The sequence below is a fragment of the Camelus bactrianus genome, chromosome 7 (assembly GCF_048773025.1).
Source record: "Camelus bactrianus isolate YW-2024 breed Bactrian camel chromosome 7, ASM4877302v1, whole genome shotgun sequence".
Taxonomy (NCBI): Eukaryota; Metazoa; Chordata; class Mammalia; order Artiodactyla; family Camelidae; genus Camelus; species Camelus bactrianus.
Window position 1 is genome coordinate 36,397,297 of NC_133545.1, and position 22,429 is coordinate 36,419,725.

The 22,429-nt window shown below is 40.6% G+C and overlaps 1 protein-coding gene across 3 annotated transcripts in view; it reads left to right on the forward strand.

The window, feature by feature from the left end:
• AOAH (acyloxyacyl hydrolase) overlaps positions 1 to 22,429 on the forward strand; it is a 156,584-nt gene that overhangs the window by 29,778 nt on the left and 104,377 nt on the right. For all 3 annotated transcript variants that reach the window (XM_045516963.2, XM_010955400.3, XM_074367232.1), the window contains 2 exons: positions 1,204 to 1,270; positions 6,357 to 6,456. In XM_045516963.2, coding sequence (XP_045372919.2) covers positions 1,204 to 1,270; positions 6,357 to 6,456 — 167 coding nt within the window. The remainder of the gene's footprint in view (positions 1 to 1,203; positions 1,271 to 6,356; positions 6,457 to 22,429) is intronic.

Below are 22,429 nucleotides of genomic sequence, written 5' to 3' on the forward strand. Positions count from 1 at the left end.
TTACATGTCTATTCAGATTGTCTATTTATTCTTGAGTCAGTTTCGGCAGTTTGTCTTTCTAGGAATTTGTTCTTTTCATAAAAGTTATCTAATTTGCTGTCATGCAGTGTCATAGAATTTCCTCATAGTTTTGTTTTGTTTTTTTTCTGTAAAGTCAACTATAATGTGGGATTCATTTTAAGTTCCTACTTCAAAAGCATAATGTGTTTGAAGTCATTGCAAAAAATAATCCTATAGAGCTATCTATTTTGATCTCAAAGCAGTGTTTGCATTATTTACCACTGAGTAAAAGTAAAGTAGCAGAGAGAGTTCCTATATTTATCCTGTTATTTCACAACCCTACCTTCTGAGCAAGGGGCAAGTAGCCCCGCCTGAGATTAGCATGACAAGGTAAATTATACTCAGGGAAGGTTTCCTGTCTCTTCCCAAGAGACCCTATCTGTCCTAACTATACTGAAGTCCTACATGGAATTGCCAGTGTTCCACAGCAGACAGACAAACTGGAGAAACAGGTCCAGAGAGTTAACAGCTTTAATGTGCAGATAAGTCCACAGAGCCTCTCTGTACTCCCATAACTGGAGAAAGCCAGGGGAAGCAGATTTTTTTGGTCAGTGGATTTGTGTGTGTGTGTGTGTGTCTGTGTGTCTGTGTGTCTGTGTGTCTGTGTGTGTGTCTGTGTGTCTGCGTTCTCTGGTGTAGATGGCAGTGAAGAGACACCTGTGACAGTAACCTTTTATCTCTGAAATACAAAACAGCAAAAACTAAATTGCCAAAGTAAAGTCTTTTTTCCCCCAAATGAACACCAGAGAAGAATATTTTTAACAAAGCTACATTACAGATTATTTACTTTAAGGCAAGTCCTGTTCCTGTCATCATCAACAAATGAGATCCTCACCAACATTCAGATGTTCCCTGCTGTACAAAAGAAAATGAGGCTCCAGAATTTAACTGTATTTTTATAATAAACTAGTGGTCCTTAGCACCTACAGTAAACAAAGTGGCATTTGCGTAAATCTGAGATGGAAATGATAGTTTAATGGCTACATTAACTGTAACATTTCTCCCAAGCCCCTATAATTAATCACTTGAGTTAATGATAAATTAAGCACTCAGCTTCAGTTCCTCATAAAGATCATTATTAACTCATGTGTTAAATTTATCATAATAAAAAATAATCTATTTCTCCTGCTTTCTCTTTCTTAGAAAAATTGTTCTTGAAGACCACCTGCTATTTAGTGGTACGCATATTTGGACCAGACATCATAAAACTGTGAGTTTGCCAGCACATTTAATCTGAATCGGGTGCTGGGACGTGGCGGGGAACAGGAAAGCTGGGAGGCAGCCGGCTCCATTTCCAGCAGGAGGTACTTACTGGACAAGGGCGGGAGCTGTATCCAATGCTTGCTAATAGTGGGAAATTCTAACCAGACTCAGATTCTTTGTCACCCTGGGCTAAGGCTCCCCTTGAAGGCAGTGTAGCATCCTGGTTCAGTTTCTCCCCAAGATCCTTTCAGAAAGAATTTCACCAGTAGTGCTGACCAAGGATGGGATTTTAGTGACTGGACACAGGCATTGGACCCTTTCTCCTGAACTTCCCCTTCACTCCCTCCTGGGTTCTCAGGTCACATGCTTCTCAGGTTCTTCCTCCTCTCCCGCCTTTCGCTGGTTTCCTGGCCTCTCCCCTTCCCCAGCCCTGCTCCGCTGCATTCTAGCTGGCCAAAGAGCCTTTTAATACAAAACTAATTATGGCAATCTCTAACATAAAAATTTTCATGCCCTTTGCAGGATTCTTTAGCCCCCATGCAAAGCTCTTTATGAACTGATCCCTGAGGACATTTTCAGACCCACCCCTGGCTGCATACCGTGCTCCAAACCATTTGTAATTCTCCCTCAACACCAGAAGGTTTTTGCCTCAGGACCTTTTGCATAAGATGTTCCCTCGGCTTGGCACATCCAAAACCTCTACCCCAAACAAATCCTACTTCTTTGCAGTTAAAAGAAAGTGACCTGGTTCACAGGGAAACCCATTGCTCTTCTGTGGCTGGCTGTGGGCATTGAGTGCAAGAGCCAGTTAAGCCTGGGATCAAAAAGAGGGCAGACAGACACTGTACCAGGAGCTGCAGGTGTGGACTGGACAAGAGATAGCCCCCACCTCACATAACTACAAGTGGACACGGTGTTGAGAAAGAATGGGCCCAGCAAGCCATTCCCTGAGCATGTGGTGGGGAGGGGAGGAAAATTTTCCCTTTGAGACAACTAATTCTTATTAGTATGGGGTGGGTCACTTTGAAGAATGACAGACATAATAAATGATCCCCCTTCGTGGTTCCATCCACTAGTAGTTTTGTTTGTGTGTAGTTTTCCAGTACCCATATTGATTGTTTGCTGATAGAAATTTCTCTTCTTATGATGCCCTCCTCTTACAGCTTGTTTTAATCAATCCCGTACAATTCTGGGTTGATGTAGGTCCGGAAAATGACAAACTCATGATTTAGTCTTACCTGAATTTCAGGCTTCCAAGATTAAATGTGTTTCCTAACCCAGAGGGCATCCCTCCTCATTATATCAAACCAGTCAATTCTCAATGATTCATGGACTAATTATTCAGCAATTACATTTCCTACCCACAGGCGAACCACAGGATGTTGTTAGGAAGTGGGATACCTGAGCACTAACTCAGGCATTCATTCTTTCAAGAACTGGGGTCATGCAGGGAAGGGCTGCTTCCAGGAGCAGCCAAGCCTAGCCAGTGACCACGTGCTGGGTCCTCCTGGTCTTAACTCCATCGTGCCAGAGGCTGTCATAGCAAGCCTGATCCTGGTCTTCTGTTCATCTCACCTTGCTTCATTGTATCTATTTATGCTCTAAATCATAAATTCTTCTATGCCAAACTTAGGAGCTCTTGAAGATCAGGAGAGGCCTAAACTACTAACGTTTTAGAAGAAAAAAATGCAAAACAGGGTTTATAACAATTATGATATACCCTAAATGTAATTAATGTCTTTTTAAACAGTAAAAATATAAAGTAATGTTACTGCACCATTCACAAGATAATGACAAGATTTATAGAGGAATGATTAAATTCATAACGTGCTATAAAGAGTGTGGTCCAGAAGTGAGAGAAAAGAGTTAATTTGCATGAGGAAGATCTTTTGATGCCGTGAGTGTGTCTCTGTAGCTCTCTATATTAATGTATAAATCCTTCGTTGAAATGGATGTCAAAGGTCTAAATTTGAGAGCTTTCATGTGTGAAAGGCCCTGTCCTCACTTCCTGCTATAGGCTATCACTCTGCCTGTCTGCTCAAACTTCACCCTGACCTTGCTACCTTCTTTTGATTTATGATGATAATGCTCATCAGCATTGACTTCCTTCTACCATGATCCTAATTAAACTTGTTAATTAGCTCTGCCAGATGTGTTGAAGCTTCCCTCCCTGCCCCCCATGCCTCACTCCTGCACACCTCTGTTACCTGTAAAGGTAGTCAAAGGATGTAAATTAAAATGTGACCATTTTGGTCTTATTTGCTGTCCTGGGAAAAAGAAAGCAATGTTGAGTAGGAATGGTTATTATGGCTGTGGAGATTTCCTACTAATTTCACAAAGGTCGGTCAAGTGCACAAGTGCTACTTTGCCACTTCTTTGCATGTTGCGTATTCTAATGGTCTTACACTTGTCTGGATGTATGAGGCTCAGTGTTTTCTATTCTTGCCCAAGAAGTGCTTCTCACAACTAGTCTTTTGATGATAAAGCTCTGTTCTTGGAGAATTTGAGAGGGACACCAAGTGCACAGTACCCCTCCTATTCTTCAGTTCAGAGAACACCAGCCTCACTCTCTGACTGAGAGGCCCCCATCTCCGCTCCCATATTCAAGTTCACTTACTTGAAATTGTGCTCTATTTGCAGGGGAAAGAGAATAGGTCTTGGATACCATATGATGAGTTGGCACTGGTGTTTCTGAATTGCTACAGATGGGATATTGGCCTTAGGTTAAAAAAAAACCAAAGAAAGATTAAGCAGAGCCCTATTTATCACCCTCCTGAGTCCACTAAATACCAGATTCCCCACAAAGACAGCAGTCATCAGTTAAATAAATGAACCATTAAGTTGAGAACAGATGTGTGGAAACAGCCGCCCTCTCCTGATTTGCTGACCCTTAGTAGACATTACTTAGGTAATGGGCTTTATGTGTCAGAGACAGCTTGTCCCCCAGCCTTGTTACCTGTAAGTTACCTTCCCCTCCACCTCCCATGAAGGAACCCTGGGGCCAAGCAGATGACTCTCATGATGAACTCACTTTTCCCCTCTCAACTCAGGTGCTCACAAAATGTTGAAAAGCCATCTTGCCAGCCACATGTTAGTCTCATTCAGCTGGAATGAAATTTGGGAGCCAGTCCTACCCTATGTTTTCACATACTAGTGACCATCAAAACAGTTGGAGATCTCTGAGGTGAACCTCCTTTCTCCGATGGGCTTTTGCTTAATATGAGGCAGTTCTTTCTGCAAGAAGGTTCATGTTAGAAAGTAATTCTGAAGGCCCCTCCCAGCACTTTTTTGTTGGTCATCCACAGTTGAGATTACTCAAGGTATGAAAGATATTTTAATGTTCAGCAACCATTTAAACTGCTACCTACGCACACTAAGTGAAACTAGGGTGCTTTTCTGTTTTATTTTGTTTTGTTTGCATCTTATTACTGTTTTACCTCTCTAAATCGCATTGTTATTCTGTATGTCCAGGGATAAAACTCCCTTGGTCGAGTGGACAACCTAATGAAGAGTCTGTAGAATGCTTGTCAGGGAAATAAAGCAGAAACAGGAATGAAGTCAGGGAGCAGATCCAATGACTTTCTTCCAGACCCTAGTCACAGCAGCCAAGCATTGCCAAGTTAACCTGTGGTTCTCAAGGGTTAACCCATGTGTGGGCTGTGACTACCTTCAGTCAAAATAAATAAATAAGTAAAACAAAAAAATACACCGAGCAATGACTTGGCTTTGCTTATGAAGTAGAAGGTAAAAGAGGGAGGTGGAGGGTTAGGGAGAGAAGAAAAATGGTAGTGATTGTAATAGTTTTAGACATAGTCATTGTAATAGTTGAGGAGGGGTGTGGGGTATTGGAGTAGATTTATTATAAGGGAACCTAGAGCATTTTGTGCAACTTAAAGGTAAGTAAATATCCAGGCTCCAGACAGAAACTGTAAACAGGACTGAGACACCACGAGGAACACAGGAGCACACTCTTCTGAGTCTTCCTCACTGCAGACATTGGGTTCTGCCCCCTGAACCCCATTCTACAAACTAGCTTTCTAAATGCTCTGTCTACATGGCAGGAAGTAACTTTACAGTCCCAAGTCATTATAACTACCATCACTGTTAGAATAGCCCAGAATGAAGTCAAACTTTTTAATACCAATTCCAAATTTCCATAGGAGAGAATCTGATTGGTCCCACTTGAACGGTAGTCTAATGAGGTCCAACCAGCTTGGCAAGAAGATATGGAATATAAACATGGTTGCCAGGAATCCACCCCTATGGGTGAAGGGGGCAGTTAAGTGATCATGTGAGCTGGGAAGAAACCCTCAAAAGTAACTGTCCTTCCAAGACTAGTCTCTAGATATTACCAACCTGTGTTTCTGGATTTTTTTGTTGTTGCCATTCTGGTTTGAGTTTGAATCAATAATTTACCTGGGAAAGTTACTAAAATTCCATACGTGACTTGTTCCTTCATTTGAAGCAGCACTTTATACTCATTCTTCTTGGTTTAAGAAGAGTGTTGGGGGTGTCAGGTAGAAAGTGAATATGGAAGGTTTGTTTTAGCCCCTTCAACCCTAGACATACACCAGAATGTTTGACCAACACTATCCTGACACCATCCCCGGAAAAAAAGTGAACTATACTGTATTTTCTTCCATAAGGTAAAGAAATATATTTACTTTAAAAGGAAAGAGATGATTTGGATTATGCCTAAGAAAATAATTTTGGATGTTTAAGGCTATATCATAAAGTTTTTTGCTGTAAGTTTCAGCAAACTCTAAAATAGTGTTCCCATCAAATATACCCCTGTCCATTTTTCCTTTCCCACTTTTATTCATGGCTTCTCCTGAAAAGAATCACAGTGCCCATGTGAGACGCTGACTTACAGCTCAGTGCTGTTGGCGCCCTCTCCCCACCCCCAGGACTTCATTCTAAAAGTAGGAGAGTGTAAGTGGCAGGAAATCGTTACAATCCAGCAGTTACACGGGACTGGACTCAAAGGCCATGATAGAATCCATTCTGGGGATTTACCTTCTTTTGAAATAGCTTCTGTTTCCTAATGCCTGGGAGATCTTAAATAGCCTTTGTTTTGGCCCATTTTCCTCCAGGCTTAGCGCAGATATGAATGCCGATGTTGTGTGTCACACCCTGGAGTTTTGTAAACAGGACCCTGGCCAGCCATTGTGTCACCTCTATCCCCTTCCCAAGGTGAGTGGTTTCTCACTCTGAATGTCAGATGACATGCAAGCCCTTTGGAAATGTCAAGGGAGGCTCAGCCTCAGTAGCTCAGTGGTTTGGGGACAGGGGCAGGCAAAAATGACATTTTCCATTACATTGCCTGGAATAATATTCCCAAGTTTTAGCCTAGATCCCTCCCCCATGCTGCCGAAGAATGTCTTGGCTGTTTATTTTGGATGGTAACCTAGAGCTGGGCTGGCAGTAGGTAGGAAGTCTGACCAGCCAAGGTGAGAAGAGGTTAAATTCCTCTCTACCACTTTAAAATCAAGCAAGTCATTTTTATAGAGTGACCAATTCTTCCAGTTTGCCCAAGACTTTCCTGGTATAAGCACAGGGAGTCACATCCTGGGAAAACCTGGGAAGTTGGCCACCCTAGTCTAATCCTTATTGTTCTCACCTATAAAATGGGTATAATAAAAGACCTGAAACACCTCCCTCATAGGTTTGTTGTGGGAGGTAGGTAAACTAATATATATAAAATGCTCAGCACAATACTTGCTGCATAAGTAAGTGTTAATAAAAAGGTAGATAATGTAATTATTACTAATATCATTATTCAGGGATAGCTGGTCAGAATACTCTGTGCGTTATATCATATTGGACAATTTTTCATTGGACTTCAGGCAGAGACAGGTGGCAAATGTTGACAGGATTTCCTGTTCACACTCTGAATGAGACTTTAATTAATATTATTAATTTAATTAAATGTAATATTAAATCCAGTTAGGCCTCAAAATAAGGATTTTCAGAAACTTCCTGTGAAAGTAAAATAGTAAAATAAAATTCTGTGCCCTCTTTCCCAGAATTGTAGTTTTTCTGTGTATAACGCAACAGGCTTCTGTTTTATTTGCAATTTTCTTTTTATCACGTGACAATAAAGTCAGTTTAACACTTTGTGGCCTAACCAATGAACATGATTTTGCTGACTGGCAATATTAAATATTACAAGTCTGTCTCTTTAAGCAAGAAGAAAGAGATGCAAATGCCTGGGGCACGCATGCATTTCATGCTACCTTGGTCATTGACTAAGTGCCAATTAAATTTTGCCTGATTTTAGCTGAGAAGCTGTGGGTTCCACTGGGTTCTAGAAGAATTAGCTAATTTTAATTAAAAAAATTTTTCCATGTGTTCGAATGGCATGTGAATATAGTATTATAATATCCACTATTTGATAATGAACCAAAGAAACATGTCTCCACATATAAAGGCAAGTGATATGGGTTTTTGTGATTTCCTTAAATAACATCATTTTATATATTTTTCACACTCACAGCTATACATAGTCACAAAATGTTCAACTTTAAACTATCTCATTTAAAATGACATTCTTTATTTTTATACTTTGTAGAGTTTTATACTCAAAATAGCATTTCTCTGTCCTTCCATCACCAACCCCTTTTCAATTCCCAACTTGGGAGCATTTCAACCATCCTTTCTGGCTGGGAGGAAATTGGAGGATTTCATCTCAGAAATGTTTAGCTCCCACCCCAGCTGAGTGTGCTCCCTGGTCAGCTCCCTCCACCCTCCTCCTCAAATCCCCATAGACAGCTTCTGTCTCTACAGATGACCCAGAAAAGAGGGGCAGTTGGTGGAAACGTGGAGAACTTCATCCTCTTCTGCCTCCAAGACTTCCTTTCACAGCAATTACAGGGCTTACTCTTCATCTGGTTTCATCCCCCAAGTAGCCCTGACATAGAGGCGCCATTTTGACCCCTCTTATAAGACTGAGGAAACTTGAGGGTTAAAGAGGTTACAGAACTTGCTGAAAGTCACTCCCTTGGGAAAGACCAGAACTGAGATTCTCATCCTTGTCCACTCAGAGAGGTTGGTTGGTCTCTTAACTCTTGTGTCAGTGTTTCTTGAAAATCCCCTCCAGGTGTCTCTTCACAGCAGTTAACTGAAATCCCACCACCAGAAATAACCAATGTTAAAATACTGGATGTTTTTCTTGTAAGTTTTAAAGAAATCATCATTATATTCACTTCTTTGAGAGTTATGGTAATGTTGTATATACAATTTTTTTATCCTACTTTTCCCTTTAACATAACGTTTTTAGGATGCGTTTTTGTTAAGACGGTACATATCTTTTCATTCCCATGACACACAAATTACACCTCCACAGCAGGTGTGAATTAGCAGGTAAACATTCAGCTATAATTTCCAGCCTGCCAGAAGCCTTCCTCATGACCCTCCCTGTTAGTAACACCCTGACAATGTAGTCACTATTCTAAAATTTACCACCACAGATTAGTTCACTTATATAAAGTTCTCTTCTTGAATTTCATACAAATGGAATAATACAGTATGTTCTCCTTTGTATCTGGCTTCTTTTGTCTGTGAGATCCATCCATTTTTATGAGTAACGGCATCACTGCATGAAGTATTCACACAATTATCTTTTTTTTTTCTTTTAATGTTACTCCTGCTATTACCTTCCAGACTAGTCCAACAAGTCTGTTCTTACCCTCTTTCCAATAAATCTTCCACATGGATGCCAGAAATGTCTTTCTATAAGATAACTTCGATCTTGTCATCCCACCCCAGCACCTTTGCCTGAGGGATGAGCACATTATCCCTGACTCCTTCTACATACCCCTCTTGTCCAAGAAGCTGTATGTTCTTTGTTTGAACTTGCCTTGTTTTGCATGATCTACCTGTGTGATTGTGTCTGTCTCTCCCACTGGACTCTAACCTCCAGAGGACAGGTTCCATCTTGCTCATCTCTGTATAGAATGTCTAGGATGGGGCCTTATACATAACAAAGAAGTATTTGTTGAATGAATAAATGAAGTGTCACCAGTTTCACATTTGCATTGCTGTTGGAAATTCTAATTTTCCTCACTTCATGGCCACACTAATTCCCCAATGCAGACCTCTGATCCTATTATTTCCCCAGCTTACGATCTCCACCCAATTAAGTACACATCTGTACTTAGCATCTCAGGATTCTCAAAAAGCCTTCCTGGACCTCCACTGTAGGCCTTGTGTATCCCATGCTGTAGCCAAAAAAGGAGTGATTGCCTCCCCTGTTGAGCCTACCCATGTACCTTTGTTCTTAATCATTCCTTCCACCCAGAATGCCCCATCAACACCAGACCCATCCTTCAAGCTCATCTAGGTGTCACCTTCTCTGTAAAATAGTTCCTGATCCTCTCCACTAAATGTTAACTCTCCTCTCAACCATCATCATGAAGTACCTTTTCGAGTACTACAGTGTGCCAGTACTGTTCTCAGTGCTTCATTTATATTAGCCATTTAATCTTATGAAGTAGGTGCTGTTGTCCACAGCAACAATAGGTGAGGGAGGGGACGCACAGAGACACTAAGGTACTCAATTCACATACATTTCCTTATTAGAATGTAAACCTGGCGGGCGGCAGATCTGTATCTTGCCCATCTTTCTTTCCTCCGTCATGCCGGGTGCATCATACTCAGGATGTGGGTAACGTACCAGGCACTGCAGTTCACACTTGTGATCTCATTACCAGTGCTCTTGGGAGTGTATCTGTTTTACAGAGGAGGAAATTGAGGCCAGGAGAAGATAAGGTGTTTGCCCGGGTTACACAGCTAGTAAATGACTAGAAGGGGATTCAGCCCCGGATCTGTTTGTCCTTAAAGCCCAAGTTCTTACCACTGTGCTCTGCACCTCACTGTTAACCCCTGGGGTATTGTTACTTTGAGTTGAATCACTGCTCCTGGGCCAGCTAATTCCTTACAAGCAGAACTCTGCACCCTCAATGTCCTGCTTTTCATGCGTTTCAGATTCTTGTAAAATATAGTGTGAGGCAAGCCATCATCCCTGTGAAATGCATGCTGTGGGTAGAGGGACAAGGGGCCCCTCTGCTCCCAGGGCTTGCAGTGGGGAGCCCAGCAGTGTAAACCAACAGGGCTCTGACTTTAGTGGGGCCAAAACCAAAATGTGCAGTGGCGTGGAGGGATCGCAGTGAACGTCATCTACAGCGACGTTGAAATTCCAGCCCATTTCTCGACAATCCTTTAGCCACATCATTTCCTTCTCTACCATGTGCTCAAAAATGACAAACTCCTTCCATAATTAATTGAAGCAAGAAATAGTCTACAATGTTCAGCACCAGGAGGACAGAGTGGGGATGAGGGTCGGGGGAGGGAAGAGGAGGACAAGACGAGGGCAAAGAAGAGAGGAAGGAAGGAGAGGGAAGAAGAGAGGAAAAAGAAATTGCAGACCATGTTATCAAGACCACCCAGACAGTTTTGTGTTACCTACTTTGGGAGAATCATATCATTCCTCCTCTCATTTACACATAAAATAAGGCACTGCCTGCTGCCTGTGTATGTATGTGTGTTTGTGTGCATAATAAGCACGGTTCTGACACCACAGCTGTCCAACTCCATCTGAAAACTGGGTGTGGTTTCTTCATGTGCACCCTGTTGCTCTTCAAATCTCTCATCTTTAGATCAGAGTGTTAAAGTGCAGGAGCACCAGCTGAGCCCAGTGACACCTGGAGCCTCCTCGGTTTTAAGCTTCTCCTTCCTGGGTCCCCTAACTCTGAGATCCCCAGGCAGGCCCTGTAGCTTTTTTTTTTTAATTGAAGTATAGTTGATTTACAATGTTGTGTTAGTTTCTGGTGTACAGCACAGTGATTTAGTTATACATATGTATATATATTCTTTTTCACATTCTTTTTAATTATAGGTTACTACAAGATAATGAATATAGTCCTTTGTGCTATACCATAGGACCTGGTTGTTTATCTATTTTGTATATAGTAGTATGTGTCTGCTAATTCCAAACTCCTAATTTTTCCCTTCTCCCCTCCCCCACACTTTCCCATTTGGTAACTGTAAGTTTGTTTTCTATGTCAATAAGTCTGTTTCTGTTTTATAAATAAGTTCATTTCTGTCATTTTTTTAGCTTCTGTATGTAAGTGGTATCATATATTTGTCTTTCTCTGCCTGACTTCCTTCACTTAGTATAATAATGTCTAGTTCCATCCAATTTGCTGAAAATGGGATTTTTCATCCTTTTTTATGGCTGAATAAATTTCCATTGTGTATGTGTGTGTGTGTATATATATATGTGTGTATATATATATATGTGTGTGTGTGTGTGTGTGTGTGTATTTCACGTCTTCTTTATCCAATCATCTGGTGTTTTGTTTTGTTTGCTTTTTTTAAATTGAAGTATAGTTAGTTACAATGTCAATTTCTGGTGTACAGCATAATGTCCCAGTCGTACATATACATAAAATATTTGTTTTCATATTTTTTTCAGTAAAAGTTATTACAAGATTCTGAACATAGTTCCCTGTCCTATATAGAAGAAATTTTTTTTATCTATTTTTATATATCGTAGTTAATATTTGCAAATCTCAAACTCCCAAGTTTATCCCTTCCTACCCTCATTCCCCCCAGTAACCATAAAATTGTTTACTATGTCTGCAAGTCTGTTTCTGTTTTGTAGATGTGTTCATTAGTGTCTTCTTTTTTCTTGTTTTAGATTCCACTTATGAGTGATATCATATGGTATTTTCTTTCTCTTTCTGACTTACTTCACTTAGAATGATGATCTCTAGGTCTATCCATGTTGCTGCAAATGGCATTACTTTATTCTTTTTTATGGCTAAAGTAGTATTCCATTGTGTAAATATACCACAGCTTCTTTATCCAGTCCTCTGTCAATGAACATTTAGGTTGTTTCCATGTCTTGGCTATTGTATATAGTGCTGTATCTTTGGGGTGTATGTATCTTTTCAAATTTGAGTTCCCTCTGGATTATGCCCAGGAGTGGGATTGCTGGATCCTATGGTAACTCTATTTTTAGTTTTTTGAGGAATCTCCATACTGATTTGCATAATGGCTGCGCCAAACTACATTCCCACCAACAGTGTAGGAGGATTCCCTTTTCTTGACACTATTCTCCACAGCATTTATGGTTCATAGACTTTTTAATGATGGCCATTCTGACCAGTGTGAGGGGATACCTCACTGTAGTTTTGATTTGTATTTCTGGTAATTAGCAATATTGATCATCTTTTCATGTGCCTATTGGCCATCTGGATGTCTCCATTGGAGAAATGTCTGTTTAGGTCTTCTGCCCATTTTTTGATTGGGTTTTTTTGTTGTTGTTATTGAGTTGTATGAGCTGTTTATATATTCTGGACATTAAGCCCTTGTCAGTCGCATCATTTTCTCCCATTCCATAGATTGTCTTTTTGTTTTGCTTACAATTTACTTTGCTGTGGGAAAGCTTGCTTATAAGTTTGCTTAGGTCTCATTTGTTTATTTGACCCTGTAGCTTTAAACAGACCCCCTTCCTAACCACCCCTGAGCTGGAGGGACCAGCCACATTTACAAATAACTCAAAGGCATACTCAAGACTTACTTCACACTATTTTGATCCACATTAAAAGAGAATTATACTCACAACATGTGCTCTAGTAGAGATAGAGTCTCCTGTTTCCCTGGGGCCTCCAACCCATTTAAACTCCTGCAAGGGAGACCTGCTGCCTTAGGAAAGCAATCAAGACTTTGCAATAGCTTTTCCCACAATAAATCCGATTTTGGCAGGAACCAGAAGCTCTCTGATGCTGAGTGTGTGGGCATGTGTACATGCACAGGGAATTTGTGTTTCTCTGGAATCCAGACTACCAGAAAGCTGACTTAAATAGGTTTGGGAAGGAGTAAGTCTGCACTCTTTTTATGAAAAAGTGACATAGGACAAATTCTTATTCAACTGGGGAATAAACAAGCTGACCTTAGGAATTTACATTTTTGAACATGAAGTGTTAAATAAAATACCTGACATCTCTTTTATCTGAATGTCTCAGGTAGTAGGCTTTAGGAAAGAAATACAGCTGGACAGGAAATTGAACATTTCTAAGATTCATTAATCACTAAATTTCATTCTGTACAATCGACAGTGCCCTTCCGTTCATAACGATGTGCTTAACTCTGTGAGCTCACAGCATGCTTTCAGATGTGTTATCATCTACTCGTCCCCTAACTCTGTTTTTTTTTAAGTCTTTTATTTTGGAACGATTTCAAACTTGCAAAAAAGTTGTAAAGATATCATAGAGAGGACACCCTCACCCAAGTTCAGTTTCCCCTAATGTTAACATTTTAACATTATTTAGTCAAAGCAAAAGAAGCCAACATTACTCTTACATAGCAGTGCATGACCAGTAATCAAACTCCAAACTTGATTTGGATTTCATCAGTTTTTCCACTAGTGTCCTTTTTCTATTCCAGGATCTAATCCAGGACATTGCATTTAGTCTTTCTTAGTCTTTTCTAGTTTGTGACAGATTCTGAATCTTTCCTTGTTTTTCATCACCTTGACAGTTCTCAGGAGTACTGGTTAAGTATATTCATAAAATGTCCCCCAAATTAAGATTTGTTTGATGTTTTTATGTTGATTATACAGAGTTAGAGGTTTTTGGAAGGAATACCACAGAGGCTAAGTGCCCTTCTCATCACATTGTATCAGGGGTACATGATACTTGCATGACATCCAAGAGATGTTAACTTTGATCACTTGGTTAAGGTGGTGTTTTCCAGCTTTCCCCACTGGAAAGTCACTATTTTTCCCTTTTCCCTCTCTTTGTTCTTTAGAATGGAGTCACTAAGTGCAAACCACACTCCGCAGGACAGGGGCTCCAAGTTTGCCCTCTAGAGAAGGGAGTATCTACATAGATCATTAGATTTCTTCTGCAAAGATGTGTCTTTTCTTCCCTATGTATTTATTTATTCAATTATTTATTTGTGTCAGTATAGACTTGTGTATGTGTATTTTATACTTTGAGTTATAATTCAGTACCATGTTACTTATTTTCTTGTTCGAATTTTCTCGGCTTTGGCCTTTGGGAGCTGTTTCAGGTTGGCTCCTGTATCCTTTTGACACAGCTCCATTCCTTTGGGCTGTTGTTTTCTTTTGCTTGCTGTCCTTCTTCCTTTCTAGCTTCCTTCCTTCCTTCCTTCCTTCCTTCCTTCCTTCCTTCCTTCCTTCCTTCCTTTCTTTCTTTTAGCACTTCCTTACTTTATGGTAATACCAGATAATCCAGGGTTATCTTGCATTTTTTCTGTCTACCATTTTCTAAGGAGACCTGGTTCCTCATTGGAGAATGACATTTAGAAACCAAATCTGGGTGCTGGGTATTCACATTGTTACTGGGATGACATTGTTTCTAAATCTGCCTAGTGGAGAGTTTAGTAAAGTATGTATATGTGTATATAACCCATGTATCTATCCATCTGTGTGTGTGTGTGTGTGTGTGTGTGTGTGGACATGAGTTCATACTGATGTCCTCAACTTTAGTATAGTATCATAGGGCCAAACTCTATTTTATATGTATAGTTATCAAACATATTTTACAGTTGAGGCTTAAGGTCTTGATCCAGGTCTCTTACTTAGTGAGTAGAACTTGAACTCAACCCAAACCAGGGCTTTGGACTTCAGACCTACAGCTCTTCACATCAGTACACCTATGTTTGCCGTACATTAAGAACCACATTCTGAGTAGCCAGTTCTCAGTGTCAGAGGAAAGTAAAGGCAGCTTTGGTTTTAGTTTTAATGTAATATTCTGAAAAGCTTAATTTCCAAGAATCTTGCATGAGTATCCTAGCTTTCTCATTATTAGCTAAATCATGTAGTCAGTCATTCACTCACTTAGTCACTCACGCCTCCACAAACGTTTCTTGAGCGCTTACTGTGTACCCTGAGTAAGTTTTCTCTTTTAACCATCACAGGTCTGTAGGACAGACATGATTCCCATTTATAAATAAGTCTACTTTTATAAATAAGTCTACTGAGACCTAGAGGATCAGAAGACTTGCCTAAAGTCCTGTAGCTTCTACAGAACAATTGTTTTCCTTTTTTCATCCAGCAAATATTTATCTAGAATGAATTATGTAGGACAGTATTCCAGCAAATAGTGACTCTAGCAGTGGCGGGGGCCAACTTATAAACACACTGTGAGGAAGAGACGGCTGTTCTAACAGAGGGTGCAGAGGGGGACAGAAACCTCAGCAGAGGGCTGGGCTCTCCCTGGGAAGGGGTGGAGGTGACTGTCTTCAAGGTGGACTAAGTGTTGACCCGGCACACCATGCCTCGCCTGCCTCGGCGCCTTGTTCTCGGGCTCTTGAACTTTTCCAGTCCTCTGCACCACTGGCACCTTCTCCCCCTTCAGTTTTCTGTTGAAATGCCCCCTTCTCACACAGGCCTTCCCCAAACAACCCACGTGAAGAAGGTCTCCTTTCCTGCTCTCGCACGCACAACACTCTGTTTCTTTCTTTCATAGCACTTGAGGACAGGGACCATGTCTTTCTTGCTCACCGTCATGTTCCCAGGACTGGTGCAGTGCCTGGCAACAGAGCAGATGCTTCATAAGATTTGCTGAATGAAAGATAAGATGGGAAGGGCAGTTCTGAACATGTATTTACTTTGCTTCGTCCCTTGAGAGGTTTTATCTGGTCTCAATGGACTATACCAGAATATAAAACATGTAGCTTATTTTAGAATGTAAAGCAGTTTTCAGAAAAATGTGTGGCGTCCCACCCTAGTACACCTGGTTTAGTATTTCTGGGGTGAGACCTGAGTATCTGCACTTCTGCAAAGTTTCTGATGAGCACTGAAGGGTGAGACCTGTTTTACTGCAGCCTGAACCAAGCCTGCAATCTGTCATCAGCATCCTGAGAGGAAAGGAAATAACTCAATGGTAGAGTACATGCTTACCATACATGAGGTCCTGGGTTCAATCCCCAGTACCCCCATTTTAAAAGTTTTTTTTTAATGGAGGATGTCCAGTTAAATTTGAATTTCATATAAACAATAGATTTAAATAGGAGAAAGAAATATAGCTCAGTGGTAGAGCATATGCTTAGCATGCACAAGGTCCTGGGTTCTGTCCCCAGTGCCTCCATTAAGCGGGGGTCAGGGGAAAGAACCAAGCCTGAAAGTATTGTCTCTTCTACTGCTGGCCTTTTCTCTCTTATCTGGTGACTTCCCAGACACCCCAAGCCAAATGTCTCCACTGACTACCTAACATCCTGGATTCCTTGATTTCCAGCCATTTCTTGATTTCTGTCCCTTCTCTGATGGATTCATTAACAAACTCTGTTACTAGGCTTCTAGTCTCTAATCCCCCAGGTATGAGGCCTCTCAGAAGGGCTGAAGGAACTGGAGATTTTAGAACAAGTCTGTTTAGAGTTCACTCCCTTTTTGTGGATTTTCTCATAACAGTATGCTAATTGGGCAAAATTGCACTGAAGTTATCTACACCCAAGGAAGAAAATGAGGGTACCTATTAACTTGCTCGGATCTCTCCTATTCCAAAAATTAAATACAAAAATAAACCTTCCAGGACCTTATTCTCTCCAGCTACAATCACGTCTTTCTCCTGGCTCCAATTGAGGAGCTGTTCAGTATGGTGGTTATGAGCACAGATCTTAGAGCCAGACCATCAGGTCTCCAAGCCTGGCTGATTTTCTCACTATCTCTCCTGAAGCAAGTTGCTCAATCACTCTGGGCCTCAGTTTCTTCATCTATAAAATGGAGATAATAGTAAGACTCCCTAGGGTTGTTATGAACATTAAACAAATTAATACATATGTATCTATGTATTTATATGCATAGATGCATTCATATAAATGTATGTGTATATTACATGGAGTGGGGCGGGGGCTGAGTTTTAGGGCAGTGCTTTGCTTGTAGTAAGTACTAATAAGTGTTAGCAGCAGCAGCATCCAACTATCTTTTTAAAAGAGGAAAACTTCTTCACTTCCCATTTGCTTCTCAACGCACTGTGGTCTGGCCTCTAGCCCCATCACTCTAGTGAATCACCTCTCTTTGAGGTCACCAATAGCCTCTTAAACATCCCATCCAAACACATTGTTATCAGTTATCTCCTGCATTTGACACTGCTTGCCACTCCCTTCCCAAAACTTCTCTGCCTTTCCCTGGTTCTCCTTGCACCTCCTGTCTCTTTGAGGGTCGCCCCTCCCTTCCTAAGCACCATGGCCCACCCAGCCTGGACTCTGCTGGCTCTAGGCTTTCTCCCTGAGTGATTGAAGGTGGGACAGCCTGGTGGCTGAGCCCAGAGATTCTGATGCCAGGCTAAGGGAGTGAATGACCCTGGCTCTGGCTCTACCACATACTTGCTGAGCGATTTGAGATGTATCACCCAACTTCCTTGTGCCTCTGTTTCTTCACCTGGTAAACGGGGAGGATAGCAGAGCCCACCTCCGAGGGCTCATGTGAAGATTACAGAAATCAACATCTGTAAAAATTCTTAGAATAGTGACAGATCACGTAAGCAGAGAAAATGTTTGCTCTTGTTAGTAAGCCTCACAAATAAAGCTCAAAACTTTCCTCAGCGCTTAAGCCAGTACATACAGCTTCCAGATGAATATCTTCATCTGTAGGTCCCAAAGATCTCAAATACAACATGTCAGAAGCTGGACTATTATCTTTTCTCCACAGCAGCTATTTCTCCTATATTCCATACCTCGGTTTTGAAACCACCATTCACCCGTCTAAATGGTTCTTTCTAGTCTGTCCCCCTTCTCCATCCTCGATTCCACCTGCCTAGTTCAGGGGCTTGTCATTTCCAGGATGGAGTCCTGCAGCAGCCTGTAACTGCTCTACCTCCAGCCTTGAAACCCCAGATCCAGGCACCCAAGTGATGTTTCCAAAATGTAAATCTGACCATGCTCCCTTTCCTGCTTAAATCCCTCAAAGCTGTCCATTGAGGTCAGGACAAAGTCTAAGTTCCATGAGCCAGGAGCCTGTCCCCTACCTCCTCGACCTTGTTCTTGGAGAGACTGCCTCAGCCACTTCTCTCCAGCATCGCAGCACTGCTTATCATCCCCATCACCTCCTGCCGGGTCTCACCTCCCAGCCTTGCTTTATTTCCCTCTGTTCCTGTAATGCCCTTTCCCTGAGTCAGCCTTTAAGACCCAGCTCAGTTGTCATTCTCTCCAGGAAACCATGTTCTCCACCCTAATTCTGTATAGTATGTGAGTGTTTTCCCATATATCCAAGTCTAGAAGAAAACAATTTTTTAAAAAAGAAAGAAGCCATTTGTGTGATCATTAGAATTTTAGATTAAGGAAATTTCCTTCTTGAATTACAGCTGCCCTTCTACTGCGGCTTGTCAAACCATTAGAAAATCAAATGTTTACTTTTGAAGATTATTCCAAGAAAGAATAACCTACAGCTTTGGAACACTTTTTGTGTACCCTAATATTCTGAAAGAGTTAATAAAGTTTTCCAGACTACCTCACTTGATAAACTTATGGCTGTGCCTAGAAGACAACCATATCTTTGGTAACTAAGACCAGAAATGGTACTAGAATCCAAAGGGTCTTGGCTGAAACTGAAAGGATTCTGAAGCCAGTCTTTCTCTTAGTCTTATAATATACATTTACTAAGATCCTATGATATGATAGGTATACATTAGGGGCTGAAAAGTAAAAGGCGATTGACAACCACAATTTGAGTGGCTGTACCACACCAGAAGCTGGACTGAGTACTCAGGCATCATCTAAGCTCCGCCCACACAATTGCAAAACTATTGTTCTACAGATGAGAAATCAAAATTCGAGTAAATTGTTGGTTGGGAGTTGTTTATTTGACAGTGTTTTTAAAGTTCCTCTTTAAACATCTCAGGAAATTATGAGCAATGAGACAAATTACAGGGGAATATCGCTGACTAGATGCAGGAAAGTCAGCTTAAAAGCTTAAAATGGAACAGAATATAGTGTCTAAAAATAAACCCAAAGGCATTTGAGTTTCTTGTTTTTGATAAAAAATAATATTTCAAATCAGTGGCAAAACACTGGCTTATTCAATAAATGGATGGGATTAAAGACTATAGCCATCTGGAAATAAAATTTAAGCTAGATATTTGTCTATTCCTTGTAGCAAAATAAATCCCAGATGTATTAAAGGTTGAATCACAAAAAAATGGACCCATAAAAGAGGAAAAACCTTAGCAATTTTATTCACAATTTGTGATCCCAGAGTCACAAAGGGAAATATAAATACATCTGACTAGTAAAACCCTGCCACACACAAAGTCAGAAGACAAATGGCAAACTGGGAAAATGTTTTTGTAATATGCCACGCTATGAATTATTTTCTCCATGATTCAAAGAACTCTTATAAAAAAGAAAAGAAAAATGCACAAAGGCCACACAAAAATTGGTTTACAGAATGAGATCAAAGGGCCAAAAATGTAAGGAGGGACACTGATCATTTTCTCATAATTAAAAAAGTGAAAATTAAATGAGATTCCATGTACCTCTTATGTATTTTGCCTCCACAAAACTCTTTGAAGGTCATTAGACAAGAAATTATCACAGAAACAGAAAGGCTTTAAATATCAGAGACCACTAAATTAAATTGCTCCCTGAAGACTTGAAGGTTTAAAACTCTTAACAGAACTGAGAGCAGCATTTAACAAAGTACTTGGATGTACAGTCTACTGTTCAGTCATTTCAAAGGATTTGACAGACATTCCAAGCTGTCTTGGTTTAAACCCATATTTGGAATCTTGGAGAATTTACTTTGACTTGTTTAAAGTCTTAATTGGGGATCATTAAACTCACAGAGATCTCAAGAATCTTCAGTGGGTAAGCAATAATAATGCAAATGTTAAGTTACCCTTGACTTCTGATAAGTAGCATAAATCAGATGATTCCAAGGAAGGTACTTATGTAGTAGTCAAGACTTGGAAGCGTTTCTTGCCTGCTTTTGAGAAGTTAAAAAAAAAAAAAAGAAAGAAAACTGTTTCTCTCTTAAGAATATACTTTTTTCCCTTAGCTCCAGCAAAGCTAATGACCCTAGTGAATTTGAACAGTTCTAAAAGATACTTTGAATTTTAAAGTTTTAATCATTGGGCTCTCAGCTTCCGCTCTTGGCCTTCATATTCCCAATTCATCACCCACATGAGAGCTCAGATCAGAACTCATTTCTTCTAAGAAGTTTTCCCTGATGCCCCAAATTAAGTTAGGTCCTCCGGGGTTCCTCTCCTTTCATGGCACTCCCTGCTTCCAGAACTTGTTACAATTGTAATTAGACAAGTGCACAATTAGGATAAATAATTGTAAAGTTATTATTTAGTGTCTGGCCCTTCTGTTAAGGTAGAAGCTTGATGAAAGCAGATAGTCTGACTGATTTATTTCTCAAAAACATGCTGTTCCCTGTGGCTTCCCAGACCCCAGCACAGCTTACTGCATATATTAATTGCTCAATAAATATTTGTTGAATGAACAGTGTGGTGTACAGAATCATGGCCCTTCAAAGAGATCCACATCCTCAAGATCTATGAATGTTTCCTTACATGCAAAACAGACTTGGCAAGTGTGATTAAGTCAAGGACCTGTAGACGGAGAGATTATCCTGGGTTATCTAGATGAGCCCAGTGTGATCACAAGGAGCCTTAGAGAGGTAGGAGGATCAGTGTGAGAGAAGAAAATGTGACAACAGATGCATTGGTCAGAGTGGTGAGGCCATCAGCCAAGGAATGCACGCAGCTGCTGGAAACTGAAGAGGCACGAAACAGACTCTCCGCCTGGAATCTACAGAAGGAACCAGCCCAGCTGCTGACACATGATTTTAGCCTCCTAAGACTCATTTTAGACCTCTGGCCTCCAGAGCTGTGAAAGAATAAATTCATGTTATTTTAAGCTACTAAATTTATGATAGTCTGTTACAGCAACAATAGGAAACTAATACAAATAAATTGATTAACTGTGGAACGTTAGGCAAGACTGGTCTAGGAACCTGACTGCAAAGAGAATAAGTAAAAACTTAGAATAACGTATTACAAAGTGGTTGACCTAAGACAACCCAATGACTAAACCATACCCACTGTCTGATGAGCCCGATTATTTGCTGGAAATGATGTGTTTAAAGAATAGGACAATATCCTATAACAAGAAAAGCCTGTGGAGCCCAGCCCTGGAGAACCTGTGCATGTGCCCAGATAGTAGGGAAGAAACTGTCAAAATGAAAGGAAAGTATCCTTGCGAAGCCTTGGACAATATACTTAAATGGGTTATGGATTTATCACTTATAAAGTGGGATTAAGAACTGTTAATTCCTACCTTGCTGAGTAGGTATGAAGTTTAGACAATGCCTGGTGGAGAATTTGAAGCATAGTAGTGTTGGTGGTGGTGGCGATGGCAGTAAAATCAATGAACAATGTCAGGAAAAGTTGTGGAGTGGGATTAGTGCTATTTAAAATAAGCCTTTTTTAAAAGGTGTTGCCTGGAGAAAAGGATAGAGACAGTGTGACTAAATGCACTGGATGATACTAATAGCTCTATAGTGCGGAATTGGCCTGGGAGAAGAAAAGGAGGAAACTTAGCTAATGGTAAAATATGTAGGAAGAAAAGTCATTCAGTGATACAAGGGAATGCATTTAAAAGTGGGGACTATATCTTTTGTTTTGTTTTATTTTTTGTTTTTGGAAGAAGAAAGTAACATGAACTGACTTCATTTTTTCTACATCTTTAAGTCGTAAAGCTAGGAAATGTCTGAACATGAAAATCAAATTGGGCTTTGGTGGAGCTAAATCATACATATTGGAAAATGCTTCTGTATGTTATAGTAGAATGCAGATAAAATAATAAGCCAGCAAATTCCACCCAAAGGCCAGACGTGCTACTATTTGATAAAAACTTGTATGTGTAAAGCCACCATGGGTGTAGGCCACACTATGTGCCCTGACAATCAAGCAAAGCGTTGGCCTCTCCCCTTTTGTAGACTGCTAGGGGACCATGCCGTGGTGTCCTTGGAATTTCCTATGTCCTTGAGTACAGAAGTCCAATATACATATCTGTGATTCTTTAGACTATAAGTCCCTTGGCTCAGGGTGTATATCTCTGTGAGCCTGTGTGATGGCTTCCTCCACAATTCACTCATGAGAGTGTTAAATAGACTCTGGAGGGGATTTGAAGCTGG